This window comes from Oncorhynchus mykiss, chromosome 19 (assembly GCF_057628025.1).
Source record: "Oncorhynchus mykiss isolate SJ-2025 chromosome 19, ASM5762802v1, whole genome shotgun sequence".
NCBI lineage: Eukaryota > Metazoa > Chordata > Actinopteri > Salmoniformes > Salmonidae > Oncorhynchus > Oncorhynchus mykiss.
The window spans coordinates 53,430,010-53,454,153 of NC_143040.1; the positions used below are offsets into that span (position 1 = coordinate 53,430,010).

General features: G+C 41.0%; 2 protein-coding genes across 2 annotated transcripts in view; one reads left to right on the plus strand and one right to left on the minus strand.

The window, feature by feature from the left end:
- Positions 1 to 12,731, minus strand: part of LOC149975234 (ryanodine receptor 3-like) — a 78,485-nt gene extending 65,754 nt beyond the window's left edge. Inside the window, exon 1 of the mRNA XM_090209704.1 lies at positions 12,232 to 12,731. Within this exon, the coding sequence (XP_090065830.1) occupies positions 12,232 to 12,279 (48 nt within the window). The 5' untranslated portion in view covers positions 12,280 to 12,731. The remainder of the gene's footprint in view (positions 1 to 12,231) is intronic.
- A 10,119-nt stretch (positions 12,732 to 22,850) lies between these two features.
- Positions 22,851 to 24,144, plus strand: part of LOC110497955 (formin) — a 94,679-nt gene continuing 93,385 nt past the window's right edge. The window contains exon 1 of the mRNA XM_090211362.1: positions 22,851 to 23,271. The gene's annotated coding sequence lies outside the window, so the exon portion shown is untranslated. The remainder of the gene's footprint in view (positions 23,272 to 24,144) is intronic.

Below are 24,144 nucleotides of genomic sequence, written 5' to 3' on the forward strand. Positions count from 1 at the left end.
AGACGTTAGCGTCTCACCTACCCTAGAGAGGTTAAATAAAGCAGGAGCCTCAGGCCTACTCCACAAAGGTGATTTCAATGTCATTGAAGGTGACAATGACATAACGTTGCAGTTTACAGACCCAACACTGATTATTAGAGGTGACGAGGGTGAGAATCTACACTACCCAGGAAAGGGAAGGGATCAAGGGCACCTTTGATACCCTCTGGCACAGTGTGGGACTGATATAGGGAGCCTTTGCCCCTGCTGCCTCCCAGAAAGCAGGAGCCATCAGATCCCAAACCACTATTGATGAATTCAAACAGCTGGAAATGGCCTTCTCTATCAGCCCAGATATCAGGGAAGTTTCCATGACTCCCTAACAGGCCACTCACTGGATGCTTGTCTAAGAATACCCCAATAACAGATCAGGACAGAAGAACCTAATGGCATACCGCACAGGCAGGCAGAGTAGTGGCAGGGCCCAATCAGGCCCTTTGAAGGAGCTACTACACAGAGATAGATGGGAATGGAGAATGAGAGGAGAGAGAGAAAGAGCTGGTAGTCCCATCCACCTAACTACCAGGTGTGAAACAGGGAATGGACTCAGGGGGTATGCTAATTTGGTATAGAGCAGACCTAACTGACTAAGGAACATTTTACATTTGGCAAGAAATTCAAAAGGAAATTATCTCAACAGAGAAAAATGCCCTTCTGTGTGCTACCTACAGTTGAAGTCGGAAGATTACATAAACTTAGGTTGGAGACATTAAAACTCGTTTTTCAACCACTCCACAAATTTCTTGTTAACAAACTATAGTTTTGGCAAGTCGGTTAGGACATCTACTTTGTGCATGACACAAGTAATTTTTCAAACAATTGTTTACAGACAGATTATTTCACTTATAATTCACTGTATCACAATTCCAGGGGGTCAGAAGCTTAAATACACTAAGTTGACTGTGACTTTAAACAGCTTGGAAAGTTCCAGAAAATGATGTCATGGCTTTAGAAGCTTCTGATAAGCTAACTGACATCATTGGAAAATCAAAAGAAATCAGCCAAGACCTCCGGAAAAAAATTGTAGACCTCCACAAGTCTGGTTCATCCTTGGGAGCAATTTCCTAACCCTAACGCCTGAAGGTACCACGTGTACTATTGTTTGTACAGATGAACAAGTATGAACACCATGGGACCATGCAGCCGTCATACCGCTCAGGAAGGAGAAGCGTTATGTCTCTTAGAGATGAACGTACTTTGGTGCAAAAAGTGCAACTCAGTCCCAGAACAACAGCAAAGGACCTTGTGAAAATGCTGGAAGAAAAAGGTAAAAAAGTATCTATATTCACAGTAAAACGAGTCCTATATTGGCATAACCTGAAAGGCCACTCAGCAAGGAAGAAGCCACTGCTACAAAACCTCCATTAAAAAAAAGCAAGACTACGGTTTGCAACTACACATGGGGACAAATATTGTACTTTTTGGAGAAATGTCCTCTGGTCTGATTAAACAAAAATAGAACTGTTTGGCCATAATGACCGTTATGTTTGGAGGAAAAAGGGGAAGGCTTGCAAGCCGAAGAACACCATCCCAACCGTGAAGCACGAGGGTGGCAGCATCATGTTGTGGGGGTGCTTTGCTGCAGGAGGGACTGGTGCACTTCACAAAATAGATGGCATTATGAGGAGGGAAATGATGTGCATATATTGAAGCAACAAATAAAAGCTGAAATAAATCATTCTCTCTACTATTATTCTGACATTTCACATTCTTAAAATAAAATGATCATCCTAACTGACATAAGACAGGGAATTTTTACTAGGATTAAATGTCAGGAATTGTGAAAACTTCTGACTTCAACTGTATATACCCCCACTAGAATCCACATACTCTAATGAAGACAGCTTCTCCATCCTGGAGGGGGAAATCAATTATTTCTAGGCCCAGGGACATGTACTAATCCCAGAACTGGACAAGAACCTGACACCATCAGCACACAAAGAGGCAAACACCTACCTGGTGGTGACAGCATTCCCTCCCCCATATGCACCCATATGCACCCCAGGCACAACTATGACAACATAACCAACAAAAACGGGTCACAGCTCTATCGCACGCTGGGTATGTACATAGTCAATGGTAGGCTTCGAGAGTACTCCTATGGTAGGTACACCTATAGCTGATCTATTGGCGGTAGTACTGTAGACTACTTTATCACTGACCTCAGCCCAGAGTCTCTCAGAGCGTTCACAGTTAGCCCACTGACACCCCTATCAGATCACAGCAAAATCACAGTCTACTTGAACAGAGCAAAACTCAATCATGAGGCATCAAAGCCAAAGGAACTGAATAATATTAAGAAATGCTATGAATGGAAGGGAACTAGTATGGAAACCTACCAAAAACAATTAGGCAATAACAAATTCAATCCCTTTTAGACAATTTCCTGGACATTTTATTTATTATAATAGTGAAGGTGTAAACTTGGCAGTAGAAAACCTAAACAGTTTATTTGACCTCTCAGCTTCCTTATCAAATCTAAAAATGTCAAACAGTAAACCGAAGAAAATGTACAACAATGACCAATGGTTTGATGACGAATGCAAAAACCTAAGAAAGAAATTGAGAAACCTATCCATACAAAAACAGAGACCCAGAAAACATGAGCCTACGTCTTCACTATGGTGAAACACTAAAACAATACAGAAATACACTATGGAAAAAGGAAGAACAGCATGTCATAAATCAGCTCAATGTAATTGAAGAATCAATAGACTCGAACCATTTCTGGGAAAATTGGAAAACACTAAACAAACAACAACATGAAGAGTTATCTATCCAAAACGGGGATCTCTCCAATATTTTTGGCCCCATAACAAAGAACAAGCAACAAACAACAAACATCAAAAACAATAAAAACATATACATGATCAAATACGCATTTTAGAATCAACCATTAAAGACTACCAGATCACACTGGAATATCCAATTACAGTGAATGAACTACAGGGCAACATACAAACCCTCCAACCCAAAAAGGCCTGTGGTGTTGATGGTATCCTCAATGAAATTATAGAACTGTCGTGTCTTTACTATGGATTAAGCGATATATGACATGCTATTTTATCAAATACATTCTTTGAAATTAATATTACCTGATTAAACTAATCATGTAAATGTAATTAACTAGGTAGACGGGGCACCACGGAAGAATGTTTATAGAGCTGTTGTCTTCCGAATAAAATCTTAAAGACCTGATAATCTTTTAAATCAATAGCAGTCAATTATTAATCGTCACCTTATTCAGTCTCATCTGAACATTTTGAAATTCTTGGTTATCTTCACGTACCCTGGCTAACAGTTTGAATCAGCAATATAAAATTTGGTTCAATTATTTAGTTAATAAATACCTAAATAAACACACATATACACAAGATGGATCATACATTGATTACTAATTATGTCATAAAAGAAAACGTCCGTGGCGGACGAAACCAATATTACGGCTGGTTACACAAAGAAAGGGGGCTGGGTTTGAATGAAAGCGCGGCAAGACTGAGGAACAAAAGGATTGGGTCTCTATCGGACCTTATGAAGCTATGCTATCGTAAATACAGAATCTTATGCATTCTAAATAACCGCCAATTCGGAAAAGAAAAATGCAATAAATATATTTACTCTGAGCTAGAGGTCGACCGATTAATCAGAATGGCCGATTAATTAGGGCCGATTTCAAGTTTTCATAACAATCGGAAATCTGTATTTTTGGACGCCTATGTTGCCGATATTTTTTTTAAATATTTTTTTTACACCTTTATTTAACGAGGCAAGTCAGTTAAGAACACATTCTTATTTTCAATGACGGCCTAGGAACGGTGTGTTAACTGCCTTGTTCAGGGGCAGAACGACAGATTTTTACCTTGTCTGCTCGGGGATTCAATCTTGCAACCTTACGGTTAACTAGTCCAATGCTCTAACCACCTGCCTCACGAGGAGCCTGCCTGTTACGCGAATGCAGTAAGAAGCCAAGGTAAGTTGCTAGCTAGCATTAAACTTATCTTATAAAAAAACAATCAATCAATCATAATCACTAGATAGAACTACTATCGTTGATGATATACTACTGTTGATGATATTACTAGTTTATCTAGGGTGTCCTGCGTCGCATGTAATCTATGTGGTGAGCATTCGTGAAAAAGGACTGTCGTTGCTCCAACGTGTACCTAACCATAAACATCAATGCCTTTCTTAAAATCAATACACAGAAGTATATATTTTTTAACCTGTATATTTAGCTAAAAGAAATCCAGGTTAGCAGGCAAAATTAACTAGAGGTTGACTATTTACCAGGTGAAATTGTGTCACTTCTCTTGCGTTCATTGCACGCAGAGTCAGGGTATATGCAACAGTTTGGGCAGCCTGGCTCGTTGCGAACTAATTTGCCAGAATTTTACGTAGTTACAGTGCCTTGCGAAAGTATTCGGACCCCTTGAACTTTGCGACCTTTTGCCACATTTCAGGCTTCAAACATAAAGATATAAAACTGTATTTTTTTGTGAAGAATCAACAACAAGTGGGACACAATCATGAAGTGGAACGACATTTATTGGATATTTCAAACTTTTTTAACAAATCAAAAACTGAAAAATTGGGCGTGCAAAATTATTCAGCCCCCTTACTTTCAGTGCAGCAAACTATCTCCAGAAGTTCTGTGAGGATCTCTGAATGATCCAATGTTGACCTAAATGACTAATGATGATAAATACAATCCACCTGTGTGTAATCAAGTCTCCGTATAAATGCACCTGCACTGTGATAGTCTCAGAGGTCCGTTAAAAGCGCAGAGAGCATCATGAAGAACAAGGAACACACCAGGCAGGTCCGAGATAATGTTGTGAAGAAGTTTAAAGCCGGATTTGGATAAAAAAATATTTTCCAAGCTTTAAACAGCCCAAGGAGCACTGTGCAAGCGATAATATTGAAATGGAAGGAGTATCAGACCACTGCAAATCTACCAAGACCTGGCCGTCCCTCTAAACTTTCAGCTCATACAAGGAGAAGACTGATCAGAGATGCAGCCAAGAGGCCCATGATCACTCTGGATGAACTGCAGAGATCTACAGCTGAGGTGGGAGACTCTGTCCATAGGACAACAATCAGTCGTATATTGCACAAATCTGGCCTTTATGGAAGAGTGGCAAGAAGAAAGCCATTTCTTAAAGATATCCATAAAAAGTGTTGTTTAAAGTTTGCCACAAGCCACCTGGGAGACACACCAAACATGTGGAAGAAGGTGCTCTGGTCAGATGAAACCAAAATGGAACTTTTTGGCAACAATGCAAAACGTTATGTTTGGCGTAAAAGCAACACAGCTCATCACCCTGAACACACCATCCCCACTGTCAAACATGGTGGTGGCAGCATCATGGTTTGGGCCTGCTTTTCTTCAGCAGGGACAGGGAAGATGGTTAAAATTGATGGGAAGATGGATGGAGCCAAATACAGGACCATTCTGGAAGAAAACCTGATGGAGTCTGCAAAAGACCTGAGACTGGGACGGAGATTTGTCTTCCAACAAGACAATGATCCAAAACATAAAGCAAAATCTACAATGGAATGGTTCAAAAATAAACATATCCAGGTGTTAGAATGGCCAAGTCAAAGTCCAGACCTGAATCCAATCGAGAATCTGTGGAAAGAACTGAAAAGTGCTGTTCACAAATGCTCTCCATCCAACCTCACTGAGCTCGAGCTGTTTTGCAAGGAGGAATGGGAAAAAATTTCAGTCTCTCGATGTGCAAAACTGATAGAGACATACCCCAAGCGACTTACAGCTGTAATCGCAGCAAAAGGTGGCGCTACAAAAGTATTAACTTAAGGGGGCTGAATAATTTTGCACGCCCAATTTTTCAGTTTTTGCTTTGTTAAAAAAGTTTGAAATATCCAATAAATGTTCCACTTCATGATTGTGTCCCACTTGTTGTTGATTCTTCACAAAAAAATACAGTTTTATATCTTTATGTTTGAAGCCTGAAATGTGGCAAAAGGTCGCAAAGTTCAAGGGGGCCGAATACTTTCGCAAGGCACTGTATGACATAACATTGAAGGTTGTGCAATGTAACAGGAATATTTAGACTTATGGATGCCACCCGTTAGATAAAATACAGAACTGTTCCGTATTTCACTGAAAGAATAAACGTTTTGTTTTCGAGATGATAGTTTCCGGATTCGACCATATTAATGACCTAAGGCTCGTATTTCTGTATGTTATTATGTTATAATTAAGTTTATGATTTGATAGAGTAGTCTGACTGAGTGATGGTAGGCACCAGCAAGCTTGTAAGCATTCATTCAAACAGCACTTTAGTGTGTTTGCCAGCATCTCTTCGCTGTGCTTCAAGCATTGTGCTGTTTATAACTTCAAGCCTATCAACTCCCGAGATTAGGCTGGTGTAAACGATGTGAAATAGCTAGCTAGTTAGCGGGGTGCGCGCTAATAGCGTTTCAAACGTCACTCGCTCTGAGACTTGGAGTAGTTGTTCCCTTTGCTCTGCATGGGTAACGCTGCTTCGAGGGTGGCTGTTGTCGATGTGTTCCTGGTTCAAGCCCGGGTAGGGGCGAGGAGAGGGACGGAAGCTATACTGTTACACTGGCAATACTAAAGTGCCTATAAGAACATCCAATAGTCAAAAGTACATGAATTACAAATGGTATAGAGAGAAATAGTCCTATAATTCCTATAATAACTACAACCTAAAACGTATTACCTGGGAATATTGAAGACTCATGTTAAAAGGAACCACCAGCTTTCATATGTTCTGAGCAAGGAACTTAAACGTTAGCTTTCTTACATGGCACATATTGCACTTTTACGTTCTTCTCCAACACTTTATTTTTGCATTATTTAAACCAAATTGAACATGTTTCATTATTTATTTGAGGCTAAATTGATGTTATTGATGTATTCTATTAAGTTAAAATAAGTGTTCATTCAGTATTGTTGTAATTGTCATTATTACAAATACATTTTTAAAAATTGTCCGTTTAATCAGTATCGGCTTTTTTTGGTCCTCCAATAATCGGTATCGGTATCAGCTTTGAAAAATCATAATCGGTCGACCTCTACTCTGAGCTGCGCCTCGATAGATTGGTGGAAGATGGAAGGCTGGATTGCCCAGCAGAGATCTCCCTTGTCCTTTGAAGAATATTTCTGGGCAGATACGTTGTTGTCTGTCGGCTTGTGGTAGAACAGATACGTTGTAGTACCGTCGTCGTTTAGTAGAACGGATACGGTGTGGTACCCTGTCGTTCTGAAGAGATTGTCCGCCCTTTCCTAGGCCACGCATGTTTACAGCTGTTGCTGATAACTCAACGTCTAGGATGTATCACTTCTTTAGTGAATAAGAGTTCGTTCCAAGTTGCCATACTATAAGCTCATGCTATATTCTGGCTGGTATAGTCGAAATTCATCCTTCCAGCGTGGTGATCGTCACCTCCACGTTGAAATTCGCCATTTTAAACATATGGACATCAGTCCTCACGTCATCGGGAACACAATGTTAATTTTGTTAGGTTGTAGTCGTTCAACCATTCACAACCAGAGCTCACACTGAGGTTGGCTTAGTTTGCGTGAATTGGGTCACGGGGCTCTTATAAAAATGTAGAAAAGGGGTTGGCTCATCATTTCCAACCCATGCCTATTCACGTGGGCGTTGCCACTGATTGAGCATATTTTACTTCTGAAAACAATTCTCTCATTTTAAAAACTAAAATTAAATTTCATATTTTCACAAATAGTTTCATATTTAAACATTTAAATTGCACAACAATTCCATGTGAATCTGATAACTAGAATGTGTAGACTTTCCAATATACAGTTTATGTTGTTCTATCATCAGTAATAATGTCTCAGATGACTACTGATCTGACATCATATTCTTTAAGTACCAACGAACACTTTCAACTGGTTGGATTAAATAAAGATTGTTCTTTTCCCCAACCTTTTGATGTTACAATACGATCTCTATGTTAACAACGGTCTTTCCAAGAGTCCATTCTGTAGAGTAGAGAGAGAAAAGTGGGAAAGGTATTTATGGGGGTCATAAACCTCACCAACCTGTCAACGTCATGACAGAATACAGACCACAAATTCGAATTGGCTATACTTATTAAACTCTTTTAACATCATCCTTAGCTCTGGCATCTTCCCCAATATTTGGAACCTAGGACTGATCACACTAATGCATAAAAGTGAGAGCAAATCTGACCACAATAATTACCGTGGGATGTGTCAACAGCAACCTTGGGAAAATCCTCTGCATTATGGTTAACAGCAGACTCGTACATTCCCTCAGTGCAAACAATGTACTGAGCAAATATCAAATTGGCTGTTTACCAAATTACCGTACGACAGACCACGTATTCACCCTGCACACCCTAATTGACAAACAATCCAAAACAAAGGCAAAGTCATCTCATGCTTTGTTGATTTCAAAAAAGCTTTTGACTCAATTTGGCATGAGGGTCTGCAATATAAATTAATGGAAAGTGGTGTTTGGGGAAAAACATAAGACATTATAAAATCCATGTACACAAACAACAAGTGTGCAGTTAAAATTAGCAAAAAACACACATTTCTTTCCACAGGGCAGTGGGATGAGACAGGGATGCAGCTTAAGCCCCACCCTCCTTAACATATATATCAACAAATTGGCGAGGGCACTAGAACATTCTGCAGCACCCGGCCTCACCCTACTAGAACCTGAAGTCAAATGTCTACTGTTTGCTGATGATCTGGTGCTTCTGTCCCCAACCAAAGAGGGCCTACAGCAGCACCTAGATCTTCTGCACAGATTCTGTGTTATTTTTCGTTTGTTATTTTTCGTTTGTTATTTTGTTAGTTTGTTCGGTGTTCATTCTTTTAATAAATCCTTTCAACAAATGTGACAATTGTAAATACAACCCATATTTATGTTTATTTTTTTTCTCTTTTGTACTTGAATTATTTTCACATAATATGACATTTGAAATGTCTTTATTCTTTTGGAACTTTTGTGAGTGTGATGTTTACTGTTAATTTTTATTGTTTGTTTCACTTTTGTTAATAATCTACTTCACCGTTAACATAGCAATGTTAGCAATGTTAACCAATGTTTCTCATGCCAATAAAGCCCTTAAATTGAAATTGAATTGAGAGAGAGACAGCCAGAAGCACTCACAGAGAAACGTGTGTGTGGCAGAGGAGGCAGCTATCCCGCACTGCTGCCATTAGAGAATACACCCACCAGCCAGGATAACACGTTCCATGCCAGCGTCTGTTTGGAGCTGGTGCCAAGTCAAGCTTACCTGGAGTTGTTTTTGTGTTAGGAGGGGAGCAGTGTTGGTTCATTAACAAACGCTTTCCTCTCTGAATGTGCTGACAGCTGGTTGGTACACCAGGTCAGACAGTCTCTCCACATAAAACGTAACAGTCCCAAACGCTGCCATAGCACATTAGTCACACTCATCCGCTGCCCTTTTCACTGCTGCCTCCACTACCCCGCTACCTGCTAATGGAGCCGGAGACTGTGATATTCTCCCAGCTGGGACTCTTCCCGAGGAGGGGGTTGTGGCCCCAGCACATATCTATTTCTTAGTGATCTGATGTGTGCATCATGCCCCACGCAGCGTGGTGCCTGTACAAATCAGAGGCCTCCTGTCAGAATCACAGCACAATCAAACAGACAAACAAACTTAGGGCGAAATAACAAACCCAATTAGAAAAAGCTAATGGCTTGTTTCCCTCTGCAGACTGTTCCATCCCTCCACAGATCAGCTCCCTGTTAGAGCCCATGGGTGTTAAGTTAGAGGTGGAACCATGGCAGGAACGTGTGCAAACAAGCACAAGCACAGTCTACTGATAGTGATTAAAAGCGACACAACGTACTATAGTTAATTTGCAAAACTGTTCTTACTTAACAGTCTGATCCGTTATTCCATATAAGCTTAGTGTGTTGTGAATTCTGTTATGAATGTATTGTAATGTTTTTAAAATTGTATAACTGCCTTAATTTTGCTGGATCCCATGGGATCCATAATACATACAAATACAAATAAGCTGATATTTTTTTAATCATCATCCTGCTTATGAGGCCACTATGCTGGTGCATCTCAGGACATCTACAAATAGAGAAGCAATCGTACTACATTGTGACATGGAGCCTTATTACACTCTCAACTATCCCCCTAGCACCATCTAACATTAAGCATGAGCACAATAAGAGCTGTTTCTCTTCCTGTAGCATCAAATTACCCATGACAGAGAAATACTCTCTAAGTAAAAAAGGGTACCATCGTGCTCTCCCAGAAGCTTGGCTGGCTTTAGACAGCAGGCCACTAGGGGCTAATTTCTCTGTTCTCTTTTAGGGGAAATTACTTTGTTTAGTTGTTACTAGAGAAATGGTAGTTTGTGCACCTATTTGAATGTAGGAGGAAAACATGCTTCCTGTTTACAGCTAAACAATATCCACGCAAAGGCAAGATCAGTCAGAGACTATGTGTGTGCGATTCTGATTGGATGTTAATGTGTACATGCACAAGGGTGTGTATTAGTGTGTGCGCTTTAATGTGTGTTGGCATCAGCATGAGGATAGAGAGACGAGAGTCATTGATGGCTCAATGGTTCAGCTCAGCTGCAATAATGATGAATTGATGAATAATTTCTGCACTCTGCTCTGCTGTGGCACGTCTTGAGCAGCCTGCCTGCTTCTGCAGCAGCACCACACAGCCTAGCCCACTTTGCATTAATACATCCACACACTAGCGCAGACCCCATCCCCATTCCCGTGCCATCCAGTCAGCTGCTGCTGCCCCGTGTGGAAAGATGCAACAAGCTGCAAAGCCTCTTAAAGGAGCAGTGCCTTTGCAACTCAAAGCGTCACATTTGAACTTTTCCAAATAGGACAACTGTGGTGGGACCAGCCAGGACAAATTTGATTGACTAAGAAACACCATTTTAGCACAGACAGCAAAACCCGATAAGGGCCAACTCCAGAACTTTTGATGATTGTTTTTACTGTGTAGATCACAACTGCAGACTGCTGGCTGACACAGGTGCTAGCTCTCCAAGCAGTAATGGTGCTGAAATGTCAGCACTGTTTGGGGCAGTGTGAATGCTGATGTAATGACCTCTGAATGTAGTGGTAACAAGGGACAGGGAGCTGCGGGGCGTTGAAATCATAAACTTTTTCAGGGTCTCATTTTAAACCCCACTGGCATCTCTGGGAATACAGGAGGCTTCCAAAGCAATGCATTTTAAACCCCACTGGCATCTCTGGGAATACAGGAGGCTTCCAAAGCAATGCAAACGTGTAAGACTTAGTAAGCCCACTGCTAATGTCCAAGTAAGTAGCCTCTCTTAAGAGGTGGATTGTCACTCTGGTTCAAGTTTGGTTTCGGAATAGCCTCAATTTTGTAGATCAATCTACAGGGCAGAAGGATAAAAAAGTATTCCAAATAAATGCTTAAAAACAGTTAAATCTTAGCCTATGGATCAGTCATCAATGCATCTTCACCTATTTTCATTATAACATGATAATTTGTGTTATTTGTTTATTGCAGATAAATCTGCCTGGATATGCAGAATTTGAGGTTAAGAAGTTGTTCACCAATATCTTGTGAGTTGGAACGTTTCCTTGAATAATAACTAGGCATGCAAAGGTGAACTTTTTCTAACTATAGACAGCATTGATATGCCTGGAAAAGGGACACGTAGTTATCAATTAACAACAACAAAGCAGGAGGGTTGTGGTCTGGAAGTGAGACAGAGATCGTTGCGTAAACTGGATAGAGTAGTAGGCCTACACGGGTAGACATTCCATTGTATTCATTAATAGCAAAACGTACTGAGACAACCGGACAAGTTAAATCTAGGAGGGAATCAAGGTGAGGGATGCGCCAAACAAAAAGGTCCTGTCATCGCGAGGCAGGTCTGCTTTACGAGGGAGCAGTTTAAGGACGGCTACCCAAAAAGCGCGGTGGTTAGAAAGCCAACTCGTTCAGGAGACAGTCTACTCGTAATTAGAACTAGGCTACATTATAGCCATATTTCATAATCAACATGTAGTCTATAACCTGGCTGCACAAATCATCATCTGCAAGACTAATATCATTAGGCTATTGCATAGGCATCGACATGCATGGGATAAGATGCTCGAAATGCACACAGGAGGCATGTTGCCTCACGAAATAGCGGACAGAAATTAGGCTACTTACAGTTCTCAAGAACTGAATTTCATCTTCCCCTTCACCACCTTCAGCCATGGCTGTTGAGGAGCCTGCTCAGACTCGGGTAGCCTCCACTGTCGGCTTGCAGCAACACGCTGCTGCTCCTCTCTCTTATCGATATTAGCATATAGCTAATCCACAGCCACGTACCGGAGACCAAGCGAACTACTGGAGCCTGTCACTCACTCACGCCCGCTCGCTCATTGCAAATGCCAGCGGTGCTGTTCCCAAAGGAGCGTGTAAGCGTTGGTATAGGCGGGAGCAAATGAAAACGGGTCTGGAATGTGAAGCGTAGTCTTGCAGTCAAAATACGGCAGTGGGGTCTTTTGTCGTCGACGTCACCATTGGATCTTATTCAGTTAAATAAAGGTAAAATACAAATACAAATGATTAATATACGTTAAACATTAAAGCGCGAGCTTTCAAAATTCCCTCACCATACAATAGCCACATCATTGCGCACGACAATTGGTTTTCCGTTGGCCAACAGAATCTATGACATATGCTACAGCGATGGTATTCGATGGTATATGGTGAATTTGGGTGTGTAGAATAGACACAGCAGAATTGGGCTATCAAGCATCCAAGATGCATGAAATTGTAGCCAAGTAGGCCTAAGTGCTTCCAAAAATCAACACCATGGACAGTACACAGAATGACAAGTATGGTTTCAATATTGCGCTATTAGCGATCAATGAATTAATGTTCAATATTCAGTGTAGGCTACAAATCGACTTATGTAGCTTAAATAAATAATGTATTGTAGAGTCAGGTTAAATGTGTAAATATGACCTATAATAGGCCTACATAGGCTCCCCAGTCCAGCAGCATATTAAAGCCCATTGTTTTGACAACATGGACAGAAACAACCCTGATTCAAATAATGTTGCAACTCTGGAAAGCAAATCAATGCATAACCTCACTTAGCTCATGTTCATAGCTTTAGTCAGATCCACAACCTAAAACGAGGTCAAGTTGTGCAGCAATAGCAATATTCTGTATTTGTCTGAGACATAAAGTGTAACTCTTCTCCCTCAGGAGGCTGCAAGGATTTGGCATGGCCCCTTAGATCCTGGGGAACTTTTACAGCTGCTCCATTGAGAGCATCCTCCTGACTGGTAGTATCACCGTCTGGTCTGGTATGGAAACTGCGCCACCCTTGACCAGAAGGCCCTACAGAGGGTGGTGCACACAGCCCTGCGCATCACTGCGGGTGAGCTCCCAGCCATCCAGGAAGTAAATGCCAGACAGTGTCTGAGAAAGGTTCAGAAAAATTGTCAAAGAGTCCAGCCACTGCAGACATGGACTGTTTGTTCTCCATGCTCTGGTCTGGCAGACGGTACCCGCGCATCAAGACTCAGACCAATAGACTCCTAAGCAGCATCTATCCCCTGGCCATAAGACTGTTAAAAGGCTAACAACTACTGCTTCCCCTCACACCTACGCTGCTGCTAAAATGGTTATTGATTAGATGTATTACCACCACTATTCTGCTGTTATTTGATCATTGATTGGCATTACCATTAGAACCTATCTATTTTATCCTGCTACTGGTCACTATTGTTTGTGTTTACATGTATATATTACCACAAGTATAGTGCCAAAAGTATTTATATATTGTTGCTACCAGTCACTTTCAAGCCCTGTTCACATATCCGCTCATGGTACCTACGCTGTCAGTCTTGCACACACACTCGCTCACACACTTACATGGACACACTCACCACCACATACACAGCCATCCATCGGTTATGCTGCTGCCATACTGTTTACCATTTATATTATTATGAGTTTTTAATGTGACTCACAATCCAAAATTAAATCTAGAATTGGCTTCCTATTTCGCAAACAAAAGCATCCTTCACTCATGCTGCCAAACATACCCTCGTAAAACTGACCATCCTACCGATCCTCGACTTCGGTGATGTAATTTACAAAATAGCCTCCAACACTCTTCTCAACAAATTGGATGCAGTCTATCACAGTGCCATCAGTTTGGTCACCAAAGCCCCATTTACTACCCACCCCTGCGACTTGTACGCTCTCATTGGCTGGCCCTCACTTCATACTCATCGCCAAACCCACTGGCTCCAGGTCATCTACAAGTCTTTGCAAGGTAAAGCCCCGCCTTATCTCAGCTCAGTGGTCACCATAGCAGCACCCACCCATAGCAAACACTCCAGCAGGTATATCTCACTGGTCACCCCCAAAACCAATTCCTCCTTTGGTCGTCTTTCCTTCCAGTTCTCTGCTGCCAATGACTGGAACGAACTGCAAAAATCACTGAAGCTGGAGACTCATATCTCCCTCACTATCTTTAAGCACCAGCTGTCAGAGCAGCTCGCAGATCACTGCACCTGTACATAGCCCATCTGTAAATAGCCCATCCAACTACCTCATCCCCATACTGTATTTATTTATTTATCTTGCTCCTTTGTATCCCAGTATCTCTACTTGCACATTCATCTTCTGCACATCTACCATTCCAGTGTTTAATTGCTATATTGTAATTACTTCACCACAATGGCCTATTTATTGCCTTACCTCCCTTATCTTACCTCATTTGCACACACTGTATATATACTTTTTTTTATACTGTAGTATTGACTTTATGTTTGTTTATTCCATGTGTAACTCTGTGTTGTTGTATGTGTCGAACTGCTTTGCTTTATCTTGGCCAGGTCGCAGTTGTCAATGAGAACTTGTTCTCAACTTGCCTACCTGGTTAAATAAGGGTGAAATAAAAAAATACTGAAATCAAAAACTCCAGTATCCCTGCACATTGTACATTTGGTATTAAGCTTCATATCTTATTTCTTGTTCTCATGTTTTCTTTATTATATATATAGTACCAGTCAAAAGTTTGGAAACACAAAATTATTCAAGGATTTTTCTTTATTTGTACTATTTTCTACATTGTAGAATAGTAGTGAAGACATCACAACTATGAGATAACACATAATGTATGGAATCATGTAGTAACCAAAAAAAGTGTTCAACAAATCATAATAGATTTTAGATTTTAGATTATTCAAAGTAGCCACCCTTTGCCTTGATGACAGCTTTGCACACTTTTGGCATTCTCTCAACCAGGTTTGTTTTTCCAACAGTCTTGAAGGAGTTCCCACATATGCTGAGTACTTGTTGGCTGCTTTTCCTCCATTCTGCAGTCCAACTCATCCCAAACCATCTCAATTGGGTTGAGGTCGGGTGATTGTTAACGCCAGATCATCTGATTCAGCACTCCATCACTCCCCTTGGTCAAATAGCCCTTACACAGCCTGGTGGTGTGTTGGGTCATTGTCCTGTTGAAAAACAAATGATCGTCCCACTAAGTGCAAACCAGATGGATGGCGTATCGCTGCAGAATGGAATTCGACCATGAAGGCCTGATTCATGCAGTCTCCTCTGAACAGTTGATGTTGAGATGTGTCTGTTACTTGAACTCTGTAAAGCATTTATTTGGGCTGCAATCTGAGGTGCAGTTAACTCTAATGAACTTATCCTCTGCAGCAGAGGTAACTCTGGGTCTTACATTCCTGTGGCGGTCCTCATGAGAGTCAGTTTCATCATAGCACTTGAAGAAACTTTCAAAGTTCTTGAAATTTTCTGAATTGACTGACCTTCTTGTCTTAAAGTAACAGATTGTCATTCCTCTTTTCTTATTTGAGCTGTTCTTGCCATAATATGGACTTTATCTTTTGACAAATAGGTCTATCTTCTGTATACCAGCCCTATTTGTCACAATACAACTGATTGGCTAAAACGCATTAATAAGGAAAGAAATTCCACAAATGAACTTTTAACAAGGAACACCTGTTAATTGAAATGTATTCCAGGTGACTACCTCATGAAGCTGGTTGAGAGAATGCCAAGTATGTGCAAAGCTGTCATCAAGGCAAAGGGTGGCTACTTTGAGGAATCTCAAATATAACATATATTTTGATTTGTTTAACACTTTTTTAGTTACTACATGATTCCATGTGTTATTTCATAGTTGTGATGTCTTCACTATTATTCTACAAAGTAGAAAATTGTCCAAATAAAGAAAAACCCTGGAATGAGTAGGTGTGTCCAAACTTTTGACTGGTACTGTATATATTCATTTTTTTATTAGTTATACTATTTTTATATTGATTACTGACTGCACTGTTGATAATGCAGGCTAAGCATTTCACTGTGCATGTGACAATGAAACCTTGAACTTGAACAAAACAATGTTAAAGAGCTTATGTACTAAGATGTTTGTAAAGTCAATATTTTACCATCTTGACAGAGAATAGTTCTTCCTCAACTCTCTGCCTCAGTTTTGTATTTCTTGAGAGCAAATTAGTCATTTATTTCACAAAAACAAATACATAGATCTATAATTAATAATAAGGCAAGTATTTTACTTGACATGGGCTGTAATTGTGTTTTCTCGAACAGTTGACCAGATGTTGTGCCTTAAGTCTTCATTTGAGATAGCCTAATGTTTTATGGTCCAATGCTGCCACCTTGTGACATTGTTCCAATTGGAATGATGGATGTTTGTCTAAAAGTGGTTCTCAAAAGGTTTGACCCATAACCCCCAAAAAGGAGTGGTTTACAGCTTGATTAATTAGGCTGTAATAGACAATTATTTGGTAAATATAGCCTGAAACGAATCCCTGAAAAATCGTGTAAATGTTGCTTACAAGCCAGAATGTTGAATAAAATTACAATAAACTTACTCTATCGGTTTTATGTGCTGTTTGTCTTCGGCTGCTCTAAATTTTAGATAAGATATCCACAGAAAACGATTGTTTACCCAACTTGTTAGGTAGGTTATATGGTTCCAGCCTTTTTGGTTCCAGGTAAAACCTTTGTTGGTTCCATGTAGAACCATTTTAGATTCCATGTAGGACCCTAAAAGTTCTACATAAAACCAAAAGGGTTCTACCTGGAACCATCAAGAATTCTTCAAAGAATTCTCCTATGGGGACAGCTGAAGAACCCTTTTTGGTTCTAGATATAACACTTTTTTCTAAGTGTATGTTAGCTTACATTACATTAGGCTGCCGACGGAGTAACGGTCTTAGAATATAATACGAACTGTAGGACGTATAGTATCCAACGTCTTGATTGCATCAGTATGCTTTGACTCATTTAGTATGATATATTATGTTTGACTGCTTTAGTAGGATATGTTACGTTAGGTTACATTACATTAGGTTACCAAAGCAATAGCACTTGTATAATTTAACACAAATTACATGACGTACCGTATCCTATTTCTCGAATGCTTTGACCGAATTTAATTTGTGACACTCCATTTACCTAAATTTACTGGGCTCCCAAGTGGCGCAGCGGTCTAAGGTACTGCATCACAGTGCTTTTTTTGACACCTTTATTTAACCAGGTAGGCCAGTTGAGAACAAGTTCTCATTTACAACTGCGACCTGGCCAAGCAAAGCAGTGCAACACAAACAACAACACCGAGTTACACAAACAAACGTACAGTCAATTACACAATATAAAGAAGTCTATATACAGTGTGTGAAAATAGCGTGAGGAGGTAAGGCAATAAATAGGCCATAGTGAGCGAAGTAATTACAATTTAGTAAATTAACACTGGAGTGATAGATGTGCAGATGATGATGTGCAAGTAGAAATACTGGTATGTAAAAGAGCAGAAAAGTAAATAAAAACAATATGGGGATGAGGTAGGTAGATTGGATGGGCTAATTATAGAAGGGCTGTGTACAGCTGCAGCGATCAGTTAGCTGCTCAGATATCTGACAGTTAAAGTTAGTGAGGAAAATATAAGTCTCCAACTTCAGCGATTTTTGCAATTCGTTCCAGTCAATGGCAGTAGAGAACCGGAAGGAAAGGCGGCCAAAGAGGTGTTGTCGGGCAGCGATCGGTTGAAAAGCTTGCATTTAAGAGCAGTTGGAGTCCACGGAAAGAGTGTTGTATGGCATTGAAGCTCGTTTGGAGGTTAGTTAACACAGTGTCCAAAGAAGGGTCAGATGTATACAGAATGGTGTCATCTGTGTAGAGGTGGATCAGGGAATCATAGTAGTTGTATGTAGTTGGTGAACCAGGCGAGGCAGTCATTTGAGGAAGCAAGGCTGTAGAGTCTGCCGATAAGAATACAGTGATTGACAGAGTCGAAAGCCTTGGCCAGGTCGATGAAGACGGCTGCACAGTACTGTCTTTTATCGATGGCGGTTATGATGTCGTTTAATACCTTGAGCATGGCTGAGGTGCCCCCATGTCCTGGCTCGGAAACAGGATTGCAAAGCGGAGAAGGTACAGTGGGATTCTAAATGGTCAGTGATCTGTTTATTAACTTGGCTTTCAAAGACTTTAGAAAGTTAGGGCAGGATGGATATAGGTCTGTAACAGTTTGGGTCTAGAGTGTCACCCCCTTTGAAGAGGGGGATGATCGCGGCAACTTTCCAATCTTTAGGGATATTGGGCAATATGAAAGAGAGGTTGAACAGACTGGTAATAGGGGTTGCAACAATGGCGGCGGATCATTTTAGAAAGTGAGGGTCCAGATTGTCTAGCCCAGGTGATTTGTACGGGTTCATGTTTTGCAGCTCTTTCAGAATATCTGCTATCTGGATTTGGGTGAAGGAGACGCTGGTGAGGCTTGGGCAAGTAGCTGCTGTTGGCCGGGGTAGGGGTAGCCAGGAGGAAAGCATGGCCAGCCGTAGAGAAATTCTTGTTGAAATTCTCGATTATCGTGGATTTATCGGTGGTGACAGTGTTTCCTAGCCTCGGTGCAGTGGGCAGCTGGGAGGAGGTGCTCTTATTCTCCATGGATTTTACAGTGTCCCAAATTATTTTGGAGTTAGAGCTACAGGATGCAAATTTCTGTTTGAAAAAGCTAGCCTTTGCTTTCCTGACTGACTGCGTGTATTGGTTCCTGACTTCCCTGAAAAGTTGCATATCACAGGGACTATTCGATGCTAGTGCAGTCCGCCACAGGATGTTTTTGTGCTGGTCGAGGGCAGTCAGGTCTGGAGTGAACCAAGGGCTATATCTGTTCTTAGTTCTAAATTTTTTGAAAGGGGCATGCTTATTTAAGATGGAGGTGTCACGCTTGAGGCGTCACTACAGACACCCTGGTTCAAATCCAGTTGGGCCAGCATTGTCTAGGTTTGGCCGGTGTAGGCCATCATTGTAAATAAGAATTTGTTCTTAACTGACTTGCCTAGTTAAATAAAGGTTAAATAAAATAAAATAAAAAATAAACTATGATATGTTACGTTACGTTACGGTAGATTCCATTGCATTAAGCTACCAATGGAATAGCGGCCGTACAATATAATATTAATTGCAGGACGTACAGTATCCTACGTCTTCATTTCGGCCATAAAAATGCTTAGAACAAATTAAATAAAGCAATGCAGGACGTGTATACTAGTTACACGACAATCCAGAGTAATTTCTGCGTACAGTGAGAGAACAGAATCCATAGTTTGATACTACAATTGACACAAGTTACATACTGTGGCTCTGACCAAATAAGTCAATAGTTGTGTTTGGGTTTGATTTCAACAGGATGTATACAGTACCTCAGAGCAATCTCAACAGTGCATACAGACAAGAGTGAATAGGCCATTTGAAATTATTCAGGACACAAACCAAAGTAATAGACTAAGTTTACTGTATAAAAAAATTTAAGGGTTGTAGCATTAACAAAATACAGAAAGATAAGCAGGTTGATCACAGTTCTATTGCAGGTTCAATTCAACTTGCCTCCAGATTCAAATAAAACTAGATTAATGCCAGGGTCACATTTAATCTGAAAACGTATCAAATGTATACACATGTTTGGAATGGAGATAGTGGTAGTAAATACACTAAATCCTATGCTCTCTTGAAATGGTTATAAACTCAGAAAAAAAAGAAACGTCCCTTTTTCAGGACCCTGTCTTTTGAAGATAATTAGTAAAAATCGAAATAACTTTACAGATCTTAATTGTAAAGGGTTTAAACACTGTTTCCCATGCTTGTTCAATGAACCATAAACAATTAATGAACATGTTCCCGTGGAACGGTCGTTAAGACACTAACAGCTTGCAGACGGTAGGCAATTAAGGTCACAGTTATGAAAACTTAGGACACTAAAGAGGCATTTCTACTGACTCTGAAAAACACCAAAAGACAGATGTCCTGGGTCCCTGCTCATCTGCGTGAACGTGCCTTAGGCATGCTGCAAGGTGGCATGAGGACTGCATATGTGGCCAGGGCAATAAATTGCAATGTCTGTACTGTGAGACACCTAAGACAGAGCTACAGGGAGACAGGACGGACAGCTGATCGTCCTCTCAGTGGCAGACCACGTGTAACAACACCTGCACAGGATCGGTACATCCGAACATCACACCTGCGGGACAGGTACAGGATGGCAACAACAACTGCCCGAGTTACACCAGGAATGCACAATCCCTGCATCAGCACTCAGACTGTCCGCAATAGGCTGAGAGAGGCTGGACTGATGGCTTGTAGGCTTGTTGTAAAGCGGATCCTCACCAGACATCACCGCAACAACGTCGCCTATGGGCACAAACCCACCGTCGATGGACCAGACAGGACTGACAAAAAATTGCTCTTCACTGACGATTCGCAGTTTTGTCTCACCAGGGGTGATGGTCGGATTCGTGTTTATCGTCAAAGGAATGAGTGTTACACCGAGACCTGTACTCTGGAGCGGGATCGATTTGGAGGTGGAGGGTCCGTCATGGTCTGGGGCGGTGTCACAGCATCATCGGACTGAGCTTGTTGTCATTGCAGGTAATCTCAATGTGGTGCGTTACAGGGAAGACATACTCCTCCCTCATGTGGTACCCTTCCTGTAGGCTCATCCTGACATGACCCTCCAGCATGACAATGCCACCAGCCATTCTGCTCATTCTGTGAGTGATTTCCTGCAAGACAGGAATGTCAGTGTTCTGCAATGGCCAACAAAGAGCCCGGATCACAATCCCATTGAGCACGTCTGGGACCTGTTGGATCGGAGGTTGAGGGCTAGGGCCATTCCCCCCAGAAATGTCTGGGAACTTGCAGGTGCCTTGGTGGAAGAGTGGGGTAACATCTCACAGCAAGAACTGGCAAATCTGGTGCAGTCCATGAGGAGATGCACTGCAGTACTTAATGCAGCTGGTGGCCACACCAGATACTGACTTTTACTTTTGATTTTGACCCCCCCTTTGTTCAGGGACACATTATTCCATGTCTGTTAGTTACATGTCTGTGGAACTTGTTCAGTTTATGTCTCAGCTGTTGAATCTTGTTATGTTCATACAAATATTTACACATGTTACGTTTGCTGAAAATAAACGCAGTCGACAGTGAGGACGTTTCTTTGGGCACTCACAGCTGCTGTACATACTCAAGACTGAAATGCTTCCCACCTCTTCCAGACATCTCAAACTATATCTGTCGATTAAGAATGTCTATATGAATGGCAGTGGCTAGTCTAACCACCACAGGTGTAATTTAGGATTGAAATATGCTCTGACCTGCAGGAACTACTAGCAACAAGAGTTTTCAAATTTGTGAGATATTTAAATGATCTTTGCTAGCATCGTCATTAAGTTACACATAGACTGACTACTCGTCCAAAAATAAGAAGGAAATGACGAAAGGTAGCTAGGCGTGGCCAAGTAACATAACATATCATACTAAATGGGGTGACACGGATTTATGTAGAGAATAATACATTTAGTGACAGGCAGGTTTTAGTAAAAGGCGGCCACGCTCCGGGACTGCAGTGAATGTATATTTAATTATAGTTATTCCACGTTGCTATGGTAAACACATCGTTGCCATGTAGCTACGGTAGCAGAGGTTAAATGATGACAAGATACAAAAAATGGTTTCATAAATAATGTATAAATAGGCAACAAGGACTTCAGCAAATAATGATTTTAGAAATAATTTAGAAATATGCAACAACCAAATGATTGTGGAGTCAACCTTCTGTGTAGCCTAGCTACATATTTTGGATCCAGCTTTATTCACCAGCACCTGTAAATAAATCCCACCATTTTGCACCTGAATTCTGCTTGATTTGAAGCTTCGCACCCGTCTGACAAGACAATAAGGTCCACTACCTTACATACTCATTGAAGTAGCCTACAGGTAGGCCTACAGCAATACACTTGGTATATTATGTTGTATAAGGGAATTGTTGCTGGTTAGATCCCAGCCAGAGCCAAGTCTCCCAAAATTGATTATTATTTGCCATTTTGTCATATTGCTGTTTGAGTTGCCTACTTTATGTGTATCAGAAGATAAAGCTGATCTATGCAGGGTCGAGGGAGAGAATCAAGTAATAAGCCTACAGTTTATTAATTTTATTCAATCCACTTTCAACTCATTCTTAAAGCCACAATGTGACTCTTTACTATTTCACATAATATGACTCCTCCCCATACACCTACATAGTGACAGTGCATTGATGTAAAGCCCTTCTTGTCCTCTACCAGGTCCTCTCTAAATTCGGATGGTCTATTTTGTGAGTTTCTTATCGTTACCTGAGAGCTGCAGCTGCTCTGACTCAGTGTGCTGGGGGGGAGGGGGGACGACTGTCCCGGTGCACCAATAGGAGATTGTCAAAAATACACTGAGCTCTCCAGTTAGCCCACACGCTTGTCTGTCATGAAGGATTAACGCTACCCTCCAAGAAGCAGCGGTGGACGCTGGCTGCAGTGAGGATATAGATACATTATTTGTCACGCAACAAAAATTGGTAAATCGCAGCTTATCGTCCTCAAACAGCTAAATCATTTATCTGCAGGAGGTGCGTTGGATGTATCCATGCTTTTGATTATTGAATTGGGACACTGGAACCCTTCCTTTTGGAGAACATTTAAAGGAGACGTGCAACTTAAAGGTGCACCGTTTTCCGATGGAATTTAATAACGTAAGACATAATGGAATAGTTTATTTTGACGATATATCATGTGCATAGTTTGTGAAACAGGAAACAGAATAGAGACGCATGCATTAAATGGCTTGCTGCTGCAAGGTGAAACCCTACAGAGGCAGGTATGTAAACAGTTAAACTCAGAGCTGTACGTTACAGTACAGATACATTATTTAAAGGGGAAATGATATCTCTTTTATATGTGGTACTAACATATTTGTTTGCTTGTGACTTCATCTTCACTTTTTGGGACATTGTTGACACAGCTTGTAAAATGTTGATGGAATGCCTTTTAGGTGAGTTGTTGGTGCTTCAATAAAGATGATAGTTTGTTTTGCTGATGATGACGATGATGTGGATGAAGACTGCAACAATTGACTAGAACAGTGATGAAAAATGTTGTCTGTCTTTCTTGGTATCCATCAAATAGCATGCCATTTTTTGTTGGTCGGTTAGGATTACTTACATTTGAAAGGATGACCCCGCAAGACTAGTATTACATTTATATACAATACATCGTCAATAGATCCAATGTCCATTAGTGACATCTTTCCATGCTGTTAATTCACTTCGATACTGCCTGCTTTGCACTCTTGAATGAGCCCACTGTGATTTGACCAGCAGCATAGTCGTGCATGTCCCACTCCCAATGCTACAGAATGTTCTGGTTTTAGGTACAGTACAATAAATATCAAAATGACCTGTGTTACACCAGATAAAGACAGTCATCCATTAATTTGCTGTAAGGGCATATGTAGGGTATACACTGAGTGTACAAAACATTAGGAACACATTCCTAATTTTGAGTTGTACCCCCCTTTGCCCTCACAATAGCCTCAATTCGTCGGGCATGGACTCTACAAGGTGTCAAAAGCATTCCAAAGGGATGCTGGCCCATGTTGACGCCAATGCTTCCCACAGTTGTGTCAAGTTGGCTGGATGTCTTTTGGGTGATGGACCATTCTTGATGCACACTGGAAACTGTTGAGCGTGAA